Consider the following 19,978-nt stretch of genomic DNA (forward strand, 5'->3'; position numbering starts at 1 on the left):
GCTCCAAAAGTTGTGAAAAAAATGAAAACAATTAATAGTTCAGATACCAATACGCTTATTCTGATGGTATTTACTTTAATGATTTTTGTAACAATGGCATACGGACCAATAGCAGCTTATTTGGTAGAACTATTTCCAACGAAAATTAGATATACTTCTATGTCTTTACCTTACCATATAGGAAATGGTATTTTTGGTGGACTTTTACCAGCAATAGCTTTAATATTAACAGAAACAGGTAAAACTGCATTGGAAGAAGCTAAAAAAATAGGCGATGTCGTTGCTCAACAAAACCACGCAGAATACTATTTAGAAGGACTTTGGTATCCTATCGTTATTGCTTCAATATGTTTTATTATTGGTGCTATTTATCTTAAAGAAACCGTAAATACAAATAAACAACATCACTAAATTTGTTACCATTTTATTTCAAATAAAAAATCATCATATTATGAATATTATAAAAAAAATATTGGGTATTCTTTGGGTAGTAGCGGGTCTTTATGCTGGCTATTACTTAGTTGTTAATTTAGCAATGCCTCAATTAAAAAAGATGTTGCTGACGCAACAATAGCAGGTGCTATTTATTTATTTCTAACACCTATTATTGCATTAAGTCTTATTCTCTTCGGAATTTATTCTTTACAAGGGGAATATCAAAATGATAAAATGTAATTTTTACTTATCTTAAATGCAAAAACCCCATTTCATTAATTATGAAATGGGGTTTTTATTTGTATATGAAAACGAAAAGAATAATTAAATTTATACCAATAATTTTCTGTAATAATTTTTAACCTATTGTTTTTATATTGTTAAAATGAATGTATAAATAAAATGAAATCTAATTGCTATCCTAAAAAAATATCACAGCCTTTATTATAACACTAAGGATAAGATATTTTAAGCATTCTATATTAGAGCATTAATATTTATTAACAACATTGCCTAAAAGCTCTCCTAACATTAATTTTTTAATTTTATTTATTTATACAAACTATTTGTTATTTACATAGGTTTACAGTTATTATGACACATATGCCCTTTTTCACCGTGAACGAATACACATTTCCCTTGTTTATGGCAATCATTATTACAAACATGTTCTTTTAAATCTTTCATCATTGAAGGGGTTGCAGGTTGGCAAGCCTCTCCACATATATGTTTTTTTTCTCCGTGTTTTAATGTGTGTTTGTCTTTACTACACATTTCCGTACATTTATGTTTTTTAAGCTTTGTTTTTTGTGGGCTTGTTTGTGCTTGAATAGAAATAAAAGCAAATGCAGAAAACATTACTGCAATGCCGATTTTTTTAATTGTTGCAATCATTTTGATAAATTTTAATTGTTAATTAATACATATAATTGATACCAATATTTGTTCATTATTAAAGATATTTTTATTTTTTTATAGCTTGTTTTATTGGCAGAAAACATAACTTACTAAAAATATCCTTTTTATTTAATCCTCTTAGAATCTATATTTAAAAAGACGAGAAATTTATACTTTCAACTTTTAGCTCTTATTTGCACAACCTCTACAGAACCCCCCGTAGATAATGTTCTACTAATAATACCCTGTTTTGGATATTTAAATATAAAAGAAGTTTAATATTTATCCTAGTACACTATTAAATACGAAAGATTTTTTTGAAAGCATTATAGATAACAATAATATTTATAGCTTAACTGCTTCTGAAACTATACTTACAAAAAAACTACATTTTAATCCTCTTTTTTAAATATCATTTAAAAAAATTGAAAGTTTTAGATACGATTGTCGTTTTTTTAAAATAATAACACAAGGCGCGAAGGTAGTAAAATATTTTATCTATCGCTTATTAGGGTCTACATCTTTATATTGTTGCAGTATTAGTTTAAATTTTTCTTCTTCTAATGGATTAAAATATGTTGTTGTTAAAGGTGGGTATTTTTCTAATTTTTTCTTAGGTCGTATTGGTCTTTTTTCTAATCCGCCACCACAATTAGGACAAACATTATACAATATTTTTTCTACACATTCCAAACAGAAAGTACACTCAAAAGAGCATATCATTGCGTCCACACTTGTATTGGGTAATGCTTTACCACAATTTTCACAAATTGGTTTTATGTCTAACATTTAAGTAAAATATTTGTTGTGATTTTTTACACTCCTAATAATTCTTTTTTAAGAAAGAATAAAGTAAAGTAAATATATCTACTTTTTTTATACTTCAAGGTAAAATATAAAGTATTTAATTGCAATAGTTTTACTAAAATATTAATTTATATCCCTTATGTTATTAATAGGGGTACTTATTAAAAATGCCATCTTTTAAATGCTTCTAAAGCGGCATATTGAGTAAGTCCTAAATCTGCATAGGTTTTAGCGGTATTGGCGTTTCTATCTTCCGTACGCTGCCAAAATTCTCTGTTATCATTTCCTTGAAAGGGTACAATATCTTTTTGTGATTGATGAATAAAAATACCGAATCTTTTTTTCCTTACTTGTTCAGGACTCATCGGTACTACCATTTCTATATCTTCAATATTCCATTCTTGCCAAGCTCCTTTATACATCCAAACCCAACAATCTTTTATCCATTCTTTTTTATCTACTTTTAAACGGCGTAGTGCTTCAAAAATAATTTCTATACATACTTTATGGGTACCATGCGGGTCTGCTAAATCTCCAGCACAAAATACTTGCTGTGGTTTTATTTTATTAAGTAATTCCATCGTAAGTAGAACATCTTCTTCCCCCATAGGTTTTTTTTCTATAGTTCCTGTTTCATAAAAAGGAAGGTTTTGAAAGTGTATGTTTTTATCTGGTAAACCAACATATCTACAAGTTGCTTTGGCTTCACAACGGCGTATTAAACCTTTAATTTGTCTTATTTCATTGGTATCTTTTTCAAAAGTATTGGTTTTTGTTTTTAGAAATGATCGGGCTTCATTTAAAATTTTTACAGTGGCTTCGGTATTGATATTAAACATACCTTCAAAGCCTACGGCAAAATCTAAAAATCGAATAACAAATTCATCTGTTACAGCAATATTTCCAGAAGTTTGATATACGACATTAACATCGTGTCCTTGCTCTTGAAGACGCATAAAAGTGCCTCCCATACTAATAATATCATCATCTGGATGCGGAGAAAAAATAACTACCCTTTTAGGAAAGGGGTTTTCTCTTTCGGGATGGTTAGGTAATGGCGAAGGCTTGCCCCCAGGCCACCCAGTAATACTATCCCGCAGGGCATAATAAACTTCTAAATTTAATTTATAGGCTTCTCCTTTAATTAATAATAATTCGCCTAAACCGTTATCTATATAATCTTCTTTAACTAAACTTAAAATGGGTTTTGCTAATTTTGTTGCTAAATCTATAACCGCTTTTTTAACTAATGAGGGGTAAATTCACAATAACCCGTTAGCCAAGGTGTTTTATATCGAGATAATTCTGTTGCTGCATTTTCATCTAAGATACAAAAAACATCTGTATGCATTTGTAAGGAGGTTGCAGGAATAATATCGGTAATATTACCTTCTATGGTTTCTTTAATAATTTTTGCTTTACCTTCTCCCCAAGCAAATAGTACAATTTTTTTTGCACTTAATATGGTTTGTATACCCATCGTTATTGCTAACTTGGGCATCTTTAACAAACTACCAAAATCACTTGCATTAGATACTCTTGTACTATTTGCTAAATGTACTAATCTTGTTTTAGATTGAAAACTTGCTCCGGGTTCATTAAAACCTATATGTCCATTGGTGCCTATCCCTAATAATTGCAAATCTATTCCACCTTTTGAAGTTATTAAATCTTCGTAATGCTGTGCTTCTTTTTTAATTAAGTCTTCATTTACATTAGGAAAATAGATGTTCTTCTTATCTATATCTATATGATTAAATAAATGTTCGTGCATAAAAGCATAATAGCTACTGGAATTTTCTTTACTTATAGGATAGTATTCATCAAGATTAAAAGTAATTACATTCTTAAAACTTAGCTCCCCTTTTTTATGAAGTTCTATTAGGTTTTTATAAATATTTTTTACAGAATTCCCCGTTGCTAACCCTAATACAAAAGTTTTATTTTCCTTTTGTTTAGATTGTATTAAATCTTTAATCTGATGGGCTATAAACCAACTACCTTCTTGTTTTGTAGCATAAACATTACAGAGTATTTTTTCTAAAGATTGTGATAATTTCATAATTTTTGAAGGTATGAATTATAAAAAAAATTAGTTGATTTTTTTTTCTAAAGCTAATAAACAAGCTCCATAAACACCAGATACATTATTTTCATCTGCTAAATATAATTTTGTTTCTTCTGCAATTGCTTTTAAACAATATTTTCTAATTGCAGTTTTAATTGGCAATAACATATAATCTTTTGTTTGAGATACTATACCTCCAAAAACAATTACATCAGGATTAAAAACATTAATAAGATTAGCTATAACGACACCTAATTTACTAGACATTTGTTCTATAAGGTTTACTCCCAAGCTATCATTATTTAAAATAGCTTTTACAATATCTTCTAATGTAAGTTCATCCGAAATTTTTAATTGAGAGGCTTTTCCTTGCAAAATATTCTCTTTTACTAAGCGTAATAAAGCCCTACCAGAAACTTCTGTTTCCAAACAACCACTTTTACCACAATGGCAAAGAATATTATTATCTGCAAAAAATGTATGCCCAATTTCTCCTGAATATCCATTTTTACCATAAAATAACTTTCCTCCAATAATTAAACTCATTCCTAAACCATAATCAAAATTGATATAAAGAATATTTTTTTCGGTATACTTATTTGCTTGGTAATACTCCCCTATAGCACTTGCACGAGTATCGTTATCCACAATTGTTACACATCCTAACTGTTCTGTTAAATAGGTTTCTAAATGGACATCTAAAAAATTAAAATAATTAATATTACTTCCATTAATTGTATTTACACGACCAGGAGATATAACGCAAATCCCCAATATTTTGTCTTTTTTTATATTACTTTTTTTTATGAAAGAATGAATAATTACTAAAAGTTCTTGCAACGATTTTTCTGAATTTGTTAAAGCGAAATCAAATTCTACTGTTTTTCCTACCCAAGCTTTACTCATATCTATACTTCCGATAGTAATTTTATATTGCTTAACTTCAACACCTATAAAATTACCTGCTTTTTTATTAATTTTAAAAACAGTTGCTTTACGACCAAATGTAGAATCATTTTTTCCTTCTTTCAACAAAACTTCTTCATCACACAAGGTCTCTATTAAATTTGTTGCTGTAGGTAAACTAATATTAAGCATTCTTGCACATTCTGCAATAGTAATAGCAGTACCACTTTTTATAAGATACTGCAATAATTTAGATGTGTGATTTTTTTGTTTTTGTTCGACAATACTCAAATTGTCATCCATTAGTAACATAAAATAATAGGGTGTTTTAAAATAAAATAAGAAAGAAGCTACACCAAGATAAGTATAATGATTATTAAATAATATCCTAATAATAGGTAGATTAAGAAAAAGGGGGAGCAAATATATAAGATAATTTCAATAATTACAAAAATAATTTATTATATATATAATCAATATTAAAAAATATAATTAAAGTAAATATAATCAGCTCTAAAAATAAAAAATAATGATTTATATATTAATTATTTTTAATTGAATATTAGAAAATAAGATAAAAATACACTTTAAAATTCTATAATTATTATATTTTTTTAATTAAAAAATCTCCTTATTTTTTATAATTAAAATTGAAATATAGTCTTATTATTAGTAGTAATAGCATAAAAATATTTTTTTGTGCAATTTTATTAGATAAAAAAATTAGAAACAATTTATCTTACTATATAAATTTTAATATACATTTTTCATCAATATACATTATTAATATACAATCAATAAAAAATTATATGTTTGTAAAAGAAAATTTATCTCAAAACCTTAAAATTATCGTTTCAAAATGGCTAATCATATTTTAAAAGGGAAAAAAGGAATTATTTTTGGTGCTTTAGATGAGAAGTCTATTGCGTGGAAAACAGCTCAACAATGCTATGCCGAAGGAGCAGAAATTATTTTAACCAATGCTCCCATAGCATTAAGAATGGGTGCTATTAATCAATTAGCTAAAGCGTGTGGCGATGCTCCTGTAATTGGTGCAGATGTTACGAGTAGTGAAGATATAGAAAAATTACTCCAACAAAGTATGGAGCATTTTAATGGTAAAATAGATTTTATTTTACATTCCGTTGGAATGAGTTTAAATATAAGAAAAGCACATCATTATACGGATTTAAATTATGAGTTCCAACACAAAACTTTTGATATTTCTGCAATGTCTTTACATAGGGTTTTACAAGCAGCCTATAAAAAAGATGCTTTGAATGAGTGGGGAAGCGTTGTGGCTCTTACCTATATTGCGGCACAAAGGGTATTTCCTGATTATAACGAAATGGCAGATGCTAAAGCTCTTTTAGAATCTATATCAAGGAGTTTTGGTTACCATTATGGCGTTAAGAAAAAAGTAAGAATTAATACGGTATCCCAATCTCCAACTTATACTACCGCGGGGAGTGGCGTAAAAGGGTTTGATGGGTTTGTGGATTATGCCGAAAAGATGAGTCCCTTAGGGAACGCAACAGCAGAAGATTGTGCTAAATATTGTGTTAGTTTATTCTCTGATTATACAAAAATGGTAACGATGCAAAACTTATTCCACGATGGTGGATTTAGTTTCGTTGGTGTTTCTGAGGCTGTTGTATCAAAATAGATTTTTTATAGCCTTTACTTAAATATTTCATAAATAAATAAAAGTCTTCATCAATATTTTGATGGAGATTTTTGTTTTTGATGTTTATAAAATGTATTTATTTTGCATTTGTATCCACTTGAAAAATACCGAAAGTATTATTATCTAAATCCAAAAAATAACCCTGCCAACATTTGTTAGGAATAGCAAATTTAGGCATAGCAATTTGTCCGCCTAAGGCTATAATTTGTTTTGCAGTAGCCTCAAAATTATTAACTTGAATAAGAACAGACAAAAGCATTCGTACCGCAATTATGGGGAGGTATACTTGTTGGTCTTTTTAATAATCCTCCAAAAAAAGAATCTGTATTATTCTATAATATTCTATTGGAATAGATTCTTCTTTAACAAAAGTCCATCCAAAAATTTTATTATAAAAATGAATATCTCTTTGTGGATTTGAAGATTGAATTTCAAAAAGCCTATTGTATTCATATTTATTTTATTACTCTTTTAAGGCGTATTTTTATATTGAAATTTGTTTAATCATTAATGGTATTATCCTTACTATTTTCTATTATTCTATTTTCTGGGTCTATATATTCTACAATAAAATTATTTCTATTATTGCCGACAATAATGGTCATAAAACTTTGTTGTATTAGTTCTAACATAGATAAAAATAAGAAAATAGCGTGTATTCTATTTTCACAATCTTTAAAAACTAACTCAAAAGAAACAGATTTTGTTTTAGAAACAGTATCTAAAAGATAATTTCTACTATTTTCAATGGTATAATTATAGGCTTGAACGATATGGGTTGGTTTATTCATTTTATCGTTAAATCTTTTTAATACTCTCTCAAAAGCCTTCATTAGTTTAAATAAATCGAGCGTTTGTATTTCTGTTCCTTCGGCATAATCATTACCAATTTTATTAAGTTCGTCTTGCAAATTACCCCTTCGTGCAACCAAAATTCTTTGAGCCTCCATTTCTGCCATCTTCGTTGCTACCTCTTTATATTTTTTATATTCAATAATTTTAGAAATTAATTCTTCGCGAGGGTCTATTTCATTACCTTGTTCATCTAACTCTTTTCTTGGTAATAACATTTTAGCTTTAATTCTCATTAATGTAGAAACAAACAAAATAAATTCGCTTGCGAGTTCTATATTTACAGAATCCATTTGATGAATATAGACTAAAAAATCTTCTATAAGTTTTGAAATAGAAATATCGTAGATATTTAATTCATCTCTTTCTATAAAATGTAAAAGTAAATCAAAAGGACCTTCAAAATGAGGTAGTTTAATTTGGTATGTCGTATTTTGCAAGGAATAACGATTTTTTTATTTCAACAAATTTCGTTTCAAAAATACGGAATATAAACAAATTCCAGTAGCTACAGAAACATTTAAAGAATCAAAGTCATTTTGTAATGGAATTTTTATTTTTTCATCACAAAGATTTAAAACATTGGTGCTTATACCAGTATCTTCACTACCAATAACGAAAGCACAAGGAATTGTTACATTGGATTGTTCTAATAAAATATCAGATTTTAAGTCTGTACCGATAATTTTTATTCCATTTAATTTTAGGGTTTGTATTGCCTCACTTAAATATTTTACGCGACAAATATTAATTTTAGATAATGTTCCCACAGATGTTTTCATAGCATCTTCCCTTAAAGGGGCAACGCCATTTTCTGGAATTATAATTCCGTGAATACCATAAGAATAAGCTGTTCTAACAATACCTCCAATATTTCGGACATCAGTAACTCCTTCTAATAATAAAAATAAAGGCGTTTCGCCTTTATCGTTGGCTAAATCAATAAGGCTTTGTAAATCATAATAAGGCACTATCGATAAAAATGCAATAACGCCTTGGTGATTGGCTCTTGTAATTTTATTTATTTTTTCTATAGGAACTCTTTGAATAACTATTTTTAATGCTCTTGCTTGCTGAAAAATTTCTTTTAAATGTTCGTTATCTACTTGCGGAGCGATTAAAATTTTATCTATTTTTTGATTATTTTGTATTGCTTCTAAAATAGGTTTTCTCCCTATTAACAAAGTTTTTGTTTGCATATCTTCTTAGCGTGTTTTAAAGTGTGCAAAGCTATCTAAAAAAAGGTGTTTTGTATAAAATTATAAAGTAAATTTATATTTCCAAGCGGAAAAGTTACTTATAAGTAAGAAAGCCTTTAAAATAAAGGCTTTCTATAATTTTGATGGAGTTGTTACCCCTCTCTGGAATTTTTTATATTTTAGGAAATTTATTTTCTATATTTGACAAATCAAAGACACCTAAATTTTTTAAGTATTCATTGACCATATCTAAACTATGATGTCTTAGTTATGTTTGCAACTCCTTTAAATTCACTCCATTTTGAACTGCTGCGACTACGCCAGTATGTTTTCAGCTGTATGTAGTTTCATTAAGGGGGTTTTGAGGGAAATTGCTACCTTTGTATTTATGAAAAATCAACACCATAATACTATTTATAATAGAATTTTTTTTAAAAATGAAATTAGGAAATTTTAATATCAACCAAATACATCAAGGCGATTGCGTAGAATTATTAAAAAAATTACCAGACAATTCAGTTGATTTAATTTTTGCAGACCCTCCATATAATCTTCAATTAAAGGGGGAATTATACCGACCTAATCAAACAAAAGTAGATGCGGTAAATGATGCGTGGGACAAATTTGATTCAAAAGAAGTTTACGACATTTTTAGTGAACAATGGCTAAAAGAATGCCATAGAGTTCTAAAACCAACAGGTAGTTTTTGGGTAATAGGCACTTATCATAATATTTTTAGAGTGGGGGCAATTTTACAAAATGTTGGCTTTTGGATGTTAAACGATATTATTTGGGTAAAGCCTAACCCGATGCCTAATTTTAAAGGGACAAGATTTAACAATGCACACGAAACATTAATTTGGGCAACAAAGTCCCAAAAATCAAGTTATACTTTTCATTATCACTCAATGAAAGTAGCAAACGATGATTTGCAAATGCGTAGTGATTGGTTTATTCCAATTTGTCAAGGAGAAGAACGCCTAAAAATAAATGGTGTTAAAGCTCATTCCACGCAAAAACCTGCGGAACTTTTAATGAGAGTAATTTTATCTACTTCCAATGTTGGTGATATAATTTTAGACCCATTTTCTGGTAGTGGGACAACAGCAGCAGTAGCTAAAAGATTAGGACGAAATTTTATTGGCTTTGAAAGAGAATCATCTTACATACAAGTAACCAACGAAAGATTATCAAAAATAATTCCGATTGAAAAACCACTTTTAGAATACAGAATTGAAAAACGCAAACCAAAGGTTCCATTTGGAAATTTAATAGAAAAGGGATACATAAAAATTGGAGAATATTTATTTTCAAAGGACGGAAAAAAGTTTGCACAAGTTTCAAACAGACTCCTCATTATTATTCAATGGAGAAGTTGGCTCTATTCATAAAATTAGTGCTACCATATTAAAAAAAGAAAAATCATAATGGTTGGTCTTTTTGGTATGCAAAGCGTAATGAAACACTTGTAAGTATTGATACAATGCGTTATGATTTTGAAAAAAAGTTTATTACGACAAAAAATAACTATACAACATTAGAATTGGACAATTCAGTAGTGAATGAACCAGACAAATCTTTTTTAACTTATACAGAAAATGCTATACAATAAATTTAAACAAATATTTAATGAAATCATTTTTGAAAAATCAAAAGTAGATTTAATTAGTAAAATTTCTGAAAATCCAAGTAGGTATATTGGACTATTTAGACCAACAAAACCAAAAGCAAAAATTTTACAAAATTTATTGCAATCCCACGAAATCCGTTTTGGCGATGCTTTTGAGACTGCAATAGAAGAATACTTTAAACTTAAAGGTTGTGAATTATTGCCCAAAAGATTATTTTTAGATAATAGAGAGGTATTGAATTTAGACCAATGCTTTCGCTATCAAAACAAAATCTATTTCATAGAACAAAAAGTGAGAGACGACCACGATTCAACTAAAAAACGTGGACAAATTCAAACTTTGAAAAAAAATTAGATGTAATGCTAGAACATTATGGCGAAAGTGAATTGATTGGCATATTCTATTTCATTGACCCAGATTTAGTAAAAAATAAAAATTATTATACAACAGAATTAGCAAAAATGACAACTGATTATAAAGTGGAAACTCAAATATTTTATGGTAAACCTTTATTTAATTATTTAGGTATGACAGATGTTTGGGACGAAACTTTGCAGTATTTAGCCGAATGGAAAAAAGAAATTCCAGATTTGCCTGAAATCAATTTTGATATAGAAGCCGAACAAACCTTTGAAGAAATTAAAGATTTAAAACCATTGGTTTACAGAAAAATATTTGAAAATGAAGAACTATTTCAGCAAATTGTTTTAACAATTTTTCCTGAAAAGAAAGTCCTTAAACTTTTGCTTAATTACTTTGAAAGTAAAGAAACAAGCATTTACAAAACATTAAGTGAAAAATTAAAAATACTAATAGTATAATCAATATCTTAATATCATATTCATATGCACTAAAAGTGCGTAACATAAACTTGTAAGGGCATACATTTTTTTATTATGCACTGCGTAAACCCTTTATTTTACTATGTTTTTACCCAAAAGTGCATAGAAAAAGGTAGTTGTTACCCCCTCTCTAGAATTTTTTATATTTCAGGAAATTTATTTTCTATATTTGGCAAATCAAAGACACCTAAATTTTTTAAGTATTCATTGACCATATCTAAACTATGATGTCTTAGTTGTACTTGTAGTTCCTTTATATTGATCCCTGCGCGAATGGAATTTACCGCACCTGTATGCTTCCACGAATAAAAAGAGAAATTCCGACAATATTTAATTTTTTTAATGTTTTTCTAAAATGATTATTTATAAAATTGGTGCTATTTTTTGTATAATCAGGGGTGAAATTATCAGAAAAATATATTTACCCGACTTTTCTTTAGATAAATGAATAATATCGGGTAAGAAATTGTTGGGAATAACAACCATTTGTGATTTTTTATTTTTGGATATTTCTCCGGGTATCTCAATTTTACCCATAGCGAAATTAATATGCTCTATTTTTAACTGTCGTAATTCACCTGGTCTTATAAAGCAGTAATAACACATTTGGCAAGCAAGCCACAATCCTTTTTGATTTGTACTAAGTAAATATTCTTTTATTTCTTTTACTTGATTTTCGTCAAAAAAACATTTTACTTTTTGACGAAAAAGACAATTTTTTGTATTCTTTAAAGGGATTTTCTTTTATTTTTTGTTGATTATTAGCAACATTATATAAACTCTTTAATACTAAAATTCTGGAGTGAATTGTAGCGTTGTTAATATTTTCCTTTTGTAAATCGGTAATCCATTGAATTGGCGGTTTTTCTGGATTATTTCTTTTCCATTTAGAATACAAATTCAATATGCTCATTAATGATAAATATGTTTTTTTTCGATATATAGTTTTTTTTTCTTCTACGATATTGCAAAGGAGTTGAATATCCCCTAATTTTGGGGTTCTTTCTCGTTTCTTGCCTTCTTCTTGCCAAGATTGTTATTTGAATTATAATAAGTCTCTCTGCCTTGTATGGTGTTAAAATCGTTGATTTTACCTACATATTTTTTCCATATATTAAGAATTAGTGTCTTTAAATTTAATAAACCACTTCTTTTTTATATCCCTGTCTTTAGGATATAATTGAGCAATAATTTTCTTTTCTGTATTCATATTTATTTTTTCTAAATACAAGTATAAGTAAAAATATGCACTTTTAGTTCTAAGACCTATTTTTTGGTCTTGGTCTTCTTTAAACCCTTATTTTATGGCTATTTTAATCAAAAAGTGGAGTTGGTGGGAGTCGAACCCACGTCCAAACATTTTCTTCATAAGCCTTCTACATGCTTATTCTATTATTAATTGTAGAATTTTTGATGGAAATAAACAAACCTTCAAAAACCTTAGTCGTTTATACAACATTTATATTCTCCAACACGAGAACATAAAGCGTTTCGTTTTTTGAATGATTCACCAGGCGTTAGCGACTACGAACAGAAGCTAAGGCGGGTATATATGGATGCAGTCTTAGACTAGGCAGCCATAGCGAAGTTATTTTCGCCAGTTAAAATTTTTGAGTATTTAGATTTAAGTGATACTTACACAAATCACTGCATGCTTATACTTAACAAGACCAATGCTGTCAAAACCAAAAACAACCCCTAAATAAAAAGAACTTTTGCGAAAGTACTACAATTAAATTTAATTTGCAAGTGTTTTATGACTAAAAAAGTATCTATTTATACCGATGGGGCTTGTTCAGGAATCCTGGAAAAGGTGGCGTTGGAATTATTTTGAAATATAACCACCTTACAAAAGAAATTTCTACAGGATTTATTAGAACTACTAATAATAGAATGGAATTAAAAGCCGTTATTATTGCATTAGAAAGTTTAAAAGAAAATCCTTTACATTTAGATGTTTATTCCGACAGCAAATATGTTGTAGATGCCATAGAAAAAAAATGGTTAGAGAAATGGTTGCTTAATAATTTTAATAAAGGCAAAATAAAAAATCAAGATTTGTGGTTAAAGTATTTAGAATTATCTAAGAAGCATTATATTTCATTTCATTGGGTTAAAGGGCATCATACCAATATATGGAATAATAAATGTGATGCCTTGGCGGTAAACGCCTATCAACAAAATAATTTAATAGAAGATAAAGGTTATATGGAATAAAATAAATTAAATTTGTAAGCTCTTATTTTAAATTTTTTACCTATAAATTTTAAACAATGAAAATTAGCGTAATTGGAACAGGTTATGTGGGATTAGTAACTGGTACTTGCCTTGCAGAAACAGGAAATGAAGTTATTTGTATGGATATAGATATTCATAAAGTAAATTCTCTACGAGAAGGAAAAATTACCATTTTTGAACCCGGATTAGAGAACATTTTCCTCAAAAATATTAAAGAAGAAAGGTTAACTTTTACAACAGATATACAACAAGTTGTAGACCACGGAGATATTCTATTTTTAGCCTTACCCACACCTCCGAAAGCAGATGATTCTGCAGATTTATCTTACATTTTAAAAGTTGCCGACCAATTAGGACATTTAATTAAAACCTATAAAGTTATTATTGATAAAAGTACCGTTCCTGTAGGCACATCAGAAAAAGTAAAAGAAGCCATTACAAGAAATTGTAAAGTAGAGGTTGATGTTATTTCTAATCCCGAATTTTTAAGGGAAGGGTTTGCTGTTGAAGATTTCTTAAAACCAGATAGGATAGTTATTGGAACATCGTCAGAAAGAGCTGTAAAACTTATTAATGAAATTTATGCTCCTTATGTACGGCAAGGAAATCCAATTATTTTTATGGATGAGAAATCGGCAGAATTAACAAAATATGCTGCCAATACTTTTTTAGCGATGAAAATTTCTTTTATGAACGAAATTGCCCTTTTATGCGAAAAAGTAGGTGCTGATGTAGATTTAGTTAGAAGAGGTATAGGAACAGATGAACGCATAGGCAAAAGATTTTTATTTCCAGGAATAGGCTATGGCGGTAGTTGTTTTCCAAAAGATGTTAAAGCCTTACATAAAACTTCTAAAGAATACGAATACCATTTTAAGATTTTAGACGCTGTAATGGATGTTAATAAAAATCAAATTAAATATTTTTTTAATAAGATATGGAATTACTATAATCAAGATATTAAAGGTAAAACTTTTGCTTTATGGGGCTTAGCTTTTAAACCTAATACAGATGATATTAGAGAAGCTCCCGCTTTAGAATTAATTCAATTATTAATAAACAAAGGTGCTAAAGTAAATGCTTATGACCCTGAATCTATGAATAATGTAAAAAAAATATTGGGAACAGAAAAGCTCCTTTCGTTAACAGAAAATATGTATCAAGCATTAGAAAATGCAGACGCTTTAATTATTGCCACCGAATGGAGTGAATTTAGAAATCCTAATTGGGATAGAATGGATACCGCCCTTAAAAGTAAAACTATTTTTGATGGTAGAAATGTTTTTGAATTAAACCAAATGAAAGCAAAAAACTACACTTATTTTAGTATAGGTAGATAAGCTACGAATTATTTTTATATAATTATTACAGTATCTTTTTTCTTTTTTTATTTTTGATTTGTTGTATAGTAGTATACAATAAATATAAAAGAATAAAGGCTGTTATAAAAACAGAAAAGCTATATATCAAACTTTTATATTTGGTATAAAAAGTAATCTTTTTTATAGAAATAATATTGTGTTTTAATGCTCCTGTTTTATCCCAATCTAAATAATCCTCTCGCTCTCCTAAAGGGTTTATAATCATAGAAATACCAGTATTGGCACAGCGATAAATATACCTTCTATTTTCTATAGCCCTTAGTTGTCCATAAAGAGCGTGTTGCTTGTATCCATTAGTATTACCCCACCAACCATCATTTGTAATAAATATTAAAAAATCTGCTCCTTTAGTAATAAAATCGGTAATAAAATCTCCATATATACTTTCATAACAAATTAAAGGGGCAAAAGATTGTTTATTTCTTAGTTGGAAAAGTGTTGGCGTATCTTGAGTTCCAAAAACACCATTAGTGCCTCCTAATTCAACCATAAAATTCTCTAAAAATTTTAGATATTTTTGAAAAGGCATTTTTTCTGCTCCGGGAACTAATTTACTTTTATGATAAAAAGAGGCTGTGCTATCGGGATATAATACTAAAGACGCATTATAAGTTTCGTAATATTTTTTTTCATTGAAGGTATTAATATATTCTTTTAATGCGGTATTATTTTTATCATATTGTTTCAATAAATTTGTAGTAGCACCTGTTATAATATCTATATGTGGGTGTTTTTTCTGCCATTCTAATAATTGTAATATTGGGGTATGATATTTATATCTATCTTGCAAAAAAGACTGTACTAAAGCCGTTTCAGGTAAAATAATAGCTTGCGTATTGCTATCCATTTTACTTTCACTCAAATTAAAAAAATGCTTAATCTGTATACTATCAGGAATAACAAATTTTTCTTTATAAGCATCATAATTAGGTTGTACTATAACAATATTTTGTTTTGAAGGTGCTAAAGTTTTTAAGTAGGCTTTTTCTTTATATAGTATTATATACGATAATAAAATAGGAATTATTATTACCGCTAAAGAAATAAAAACATTTTTTTTATATTGCTTTTTATGAATAATTTTTTTTAAGGTAATAAAAATAACAATATTAGAAATTATAACCCACAAAGATCCACCAGCAACGCCTGTATATTCATACCATTGCACCCAATGTATAGTAGAAGAAAAAGTATTCCCTAAGGTTAGCCAAGGGAAACTTGCATCCCAATAAAAATGTAAATATTCAAAAGATAAATAGAACGCTATTATTGCTGCATATCCTAAAACATTATTTTTTTTATATACCGCAAAAGATACTATCCAAGGGATAGAAATTAATATTCCATTTAATATAAATGTAGCAAAAGCGCCATAAGAACTGGCATAATATATCCACCAAATAGCTGTAAAATTCCAAAGAATAAAAGCTATAAGCGGATAAAAAGCAAATACTTTTTTATGTGTTTTGCAATCATCTAAAACAAATAAAAGCGGTACTAAAGCAATAAAAATAAATATCGTTAAATATTCTGTTGGTGTCCAAGCGATGTAAAGTAATAAACCAGATATTATAGAAAGAAATATTCTACTCTTTAAAGACATATGTATTTTTCGTTAATGTTTTTTGTATTATAAAATATTATAAACCCAATTCTATTTTTATAGCATTTATTTTTTCTTTTGCTTGCTGAACATAATATCCATAATCAAAAGTGGAATGTTGAGAGAGCGTAACGCTAATATAATATTTTATTTTAGGTTCTGTTCCCGAAGGCCTAAAAGATATTTTGGAATTATCTTCCAATAAAAATTGTAATACATTAGATTTTGGAAAATTAATAGCTTGCGTTGTATGAAGTATTAAATCTTTTTCTTGTCCATTTTGATAATCTATGGCTTTCTTTACTTTAATTTCTTTAATTTGAAGAGGGACATTTTTTCTGAAATTGTTCATTAAATTTTCTATTTCTTGTTTTCCGTCTTTGCCTTTTTTTGTTACGGATACTAATTCTTCGTAATAAAATCCATATTTTTTGTAAATATTATTAAGGGCTTCAAAAAGAGTTAAATTTTGATTGCTATAAAAAGCCACCATTTCGCAAATTACAGCTACTGCCGAAATAGCATCTTTATCTCTTACTTTATCTCCTATTAATAAACCAAAAGATTCTTCACCACCTACAATAAATTTTTCTTTTCCTTCTTTTTGTTTTATTAATGAGGCAATCCATTTAAACCCTGTTAATACATTATAACAATTAATATTATTTTCTTTTGCTATAATGTCTATAAGGTCTGTTGTTACAATAGTTTTGGCTACAAAGGTAGCCTGTGATTGGTTATTTTTTTTGTTTGTTTCTATACAGTAAGTAAATATTAATAAAGCGGTTTGATTGCCATTAAGCAATACCCATTCTTGTTTATCGTTTTTTATTCCAATGCTTACTCTGTCAGAATCTGGATCTGTTCCTAATAAAATATCTGCGTCTATTTTTTTTGCGTATTCCAAACCTATTTTCATTGCTTCTGTTTCTTCGGGATTAGGATAGATTACCGTAGGGAAATTACCATCTGGGGTTTCTTGCTCTTTTACAATATGTACATTTTGAAAACCTATTTTTTTTAAAATTTGAGGAACTAGCGTAATTCCTGTACCGTGAATAGGTGTATACACTATCTTTAATTGCTTTTGTTTTTTTACGACTTCTTTATTTACACACAATTCATTAACCACCATATCCGCATATATGTTATCTATCTCCTCTCCTATTATTTCTATTAAATGGGGGTTACCTTTCCATAAAATATCTTCTACTTTATTTAATGTATTAATTTCTTGTAAAATATTTTTATCGTGAGGTTCTATAATTTGAGCTCCATCATTCCAATAAACTTTATAGCCATTATATTCTTTAGGATTATGAGAAGCTGTACAAACAACACCTGCATTGCATTTTAAATGCCTTATTGCAAAAGAAAGTTCTGGCGTAGGTCTTAGGTCTTTAAAGAGAAAAACTTTAAATCCATTTGCAGCAAAAATTGCTGCTGTTGTTTGAGCAAATAAGGGGCTATTATTTCGGCTATCATAAGCAATAGCAATTTTAATTTCTCCTGTAAAAGATTTTTTAATATAATTGGCAAAACCCTGTGTAACAAAGCCAACGGTATAAATATTCATACGGTTTGTTCCTACGCCCATAATACCTCTTATGCCTCCTGTACCAAATTCTAAATTGGTATAAAAAGCATCTTCTAATTCTTTTATATTCGTGTTTTGTAATAATTTTATCTGTTCTTTTATCTCATTATCATAATTACCACTAAGCCATTTTTGAATATTACTACTTGCTGTTTGAGAGATTTGTATCATAATATTAAATAATTTTGATTATAAAACATTCTTGTAACGATTACAAATTTAGTTAAAGAATTCTTTTATTGTATTTTTCGTAAGCCTAAATATTTTGTAGATTTAAGTAACAAGTACATTTTTTAAATGCTTTTTAAATATTTCATAAAACTATAAACAACTAAATTTTTTAAACGGATTGTTATTCCATTAGAAAGATTGTAGCTTTATAGCTTAATAAAAAAATAGGAATATTTATTGATTAACATAAATTGTTTTAATATTCATAAATTCTTTAATGCCTACTTCACTTAGTTCTCTACCAAAGCCAGATTTTTTAATGCCACCAAATGGTAAGCGAGGGTCGGAATGCACTATAGCATTTACAAATACTGCTCCTGCCTCTATTGTTCTTGCTAAATGCTGTGCTTTTTCTAAATCTTTTGTCCATATTGCTGTTCCTAATCCATAAGCACTATAATTAGCAATAGCAACGGCTTCTTGTTCGTTTTTAGCAACGATTAAACTGGCTAAAGGACCAAAAACTTCTTCTTCATAAACAGCCATTCCCTTAGTAATATTCGTTAGTAAAGCAGGCATATAAAAGCAATCTTCTCTATTTCCTCCGATTAATAAATGAGCTCCTTTTTGAAGGCTTTCTTGAGTTTGTTTTTCAACTTTTTGGGCGAGGTCTAAACGAGCCATAGGTCCCATATTAACATCTTCACTTAAAGGATTGCCTATTTTTATTTTTTTTATTTCTTGTAAAAAAGCATCTTGAAAAGCATCTTTTATTGTTTCTTGAATAATAAATCTTTTTGCACAAATACACGCTTGGCCAGCGTTCATCATTCTTGAATTTACAGCCACCTTTACAGCTTTTTCTAAATCGGCATCTGCTAAAACGATAAAGGAATCGCTACCGCCCAATTCCATAACGGCTTTTTTAATATATTTACCTGCAAGCATTGCTACCTGCGAACCTGCTCTTTCGCTACCTGTAAGCGTTACTCCTTGAACAGTAGAATGTGCAATAATTTGTTCTACAACATCTACATCTATAATAACATTTTGGAACACGCCCTGAAAAGCTCCTGCTTCTACGAAAATTTTTTCTATTGCTTTAGCACAACCAAAAACATTAGGGGCGTGTTTTAATAAGGTTACATTACCCGATAATAAACAAGGTGCAGCATAGCGAATAACTTGCCAAAAAGGATAATTCCAAGGCATAATAGCAAAAATAGTTCCTATAGGATCAAAAGCAATATAGCTGCTATAACTTGCAGAACTATTAATAATTATATTTTTTAAATAGGCTTCGCCATTTTCAGCATAATAATCCAGAGTGAAAGCACATTTTTCTATTTCTGCTTTAGCTTCTGTAATTACTTTACCCATTTCCAGCGTAATTAATTTTGCTAACATATCTTTATCTCTTCTTAAAATAAGGGCTGCTTTTTTAAGCACTTCTGTTCGCTGTTGAAAAGATGTTTTTTTCCAATGTAAAAAAGCCTGCTGACTTTCTTGCAATATAATATCTACTTGTTGAACAGATAAAGATTTGTATTCATTGATAACACTACCATCATAAGGATTAATGGTTTGAAAGATTTTCATAATAAATTCTATTGATTACTGAATAAAAAAAACTTGTTGTATTAAAATTTAATATTACAAAGCA

General features: G+C 28.5%; 5 protein-coding genes across 5 annotated transcripts; 2 read left to right on the forward strand and 3 right to left on the reverse strand.

Moving 5' to 3' along the window:
- Positions 1–2,300: 2,300 nt before the first annotated feature.
- On the reverse strand, positions 2,301–4,201 carry LOC142703199 (putative glucosamine-6-phosphate deaminase-like protein BT_0258). Its single transcript, XM_075848212.1, is given in 2 exon segments — positions 2,301–3,391; positions 3,394–4,201. Coding segments are annotated over 2 exon segments (1,899 nt in total).
- A 30-nt stretch (positions 4,202–4,231) lies between these two features.
- LOC142703201 (glucokinase-like) lies at positions 4,232–5,416 on the reverse strand. Its single transcript, XM_075848213.1, has one exon. It carries the CDS (start codon positions 5,414–5,416, stop codon positions 4,232–4,234), a length of 1,185 nt encoding a protein of 394 aa, XP_075704328.1.
- A 556-nt stretch (positions 5,417–5,972) lies between these two features.
- On the forward strand, positions 5,973–11,303 carry LOC142703202 (enoyl-[acyl-carrier-protein] reductase [NADH] 1-like). The gene is made up of 3 exons (XM_075848214.1): positions 5,973–6,533; positions 9,415–9,550; positions 11,008–11,303. The coding sequence occupies exons 1-3, from the start codon at positions 5,973–5,975 to the stop codon at positions 11,301–11,303; spliced, it is 993 nt and encodes a 330-aa protein (XP_075704329.1).
- Positions 11,304–13,597: 2,294 nt separating this feature from the next.
- LOC142703203 (UDP-glucose 6-dehydrogenase TuaD-like) lies at positions 13,598–14,902 on the forward strand. The gene has a single exon (XM_075848215.1). The coding sequence runs from the start codon at positions 13,598–13,600 to the stop codon at positions 14,900–14,902; it is 1,305 nt and encodes a 434-aa protein (XP_075704330.1).
- Positions 14,903–18,549: 3,647 nt separating this feature from the next.
- LOC142703204 (putative succinate-semialdehyde dehydrogenase [NADP(+)]) lies at positions 18,550–19,914 on the reverse strand. Its single transcript, XM_075848216.1, has one exon. The coding sequence runs from the start codon at positions 19,912–19,914 to the stop codon at positions 18,550–18,552; it is 1,365 nt and encodes a 454-aa protein (XP_075704331.1).
- Positions 19,915–19,978: the final 64 nt, after the last annotated feature.

The sequence above is a fragment of the Rhinoderma darwinii genome, unplaced genomic scaffold (assembly GCF_050947455.1).
Source record: "Rhinoderma darwinii isolate aRhiDar2 unplaced genomic scaffold, aRhiDar2.hap1 Scaffold_263, whole genome shotgun sequence".
In the NCBI taxonomy this organism is placed as follows: domain Eukaryota; kingdom Metazoa; phylum Chordata; class Amphibia; order Anura; family Rhinodermatidae; genus Rhinoderma; species Rhinoderma darwinii.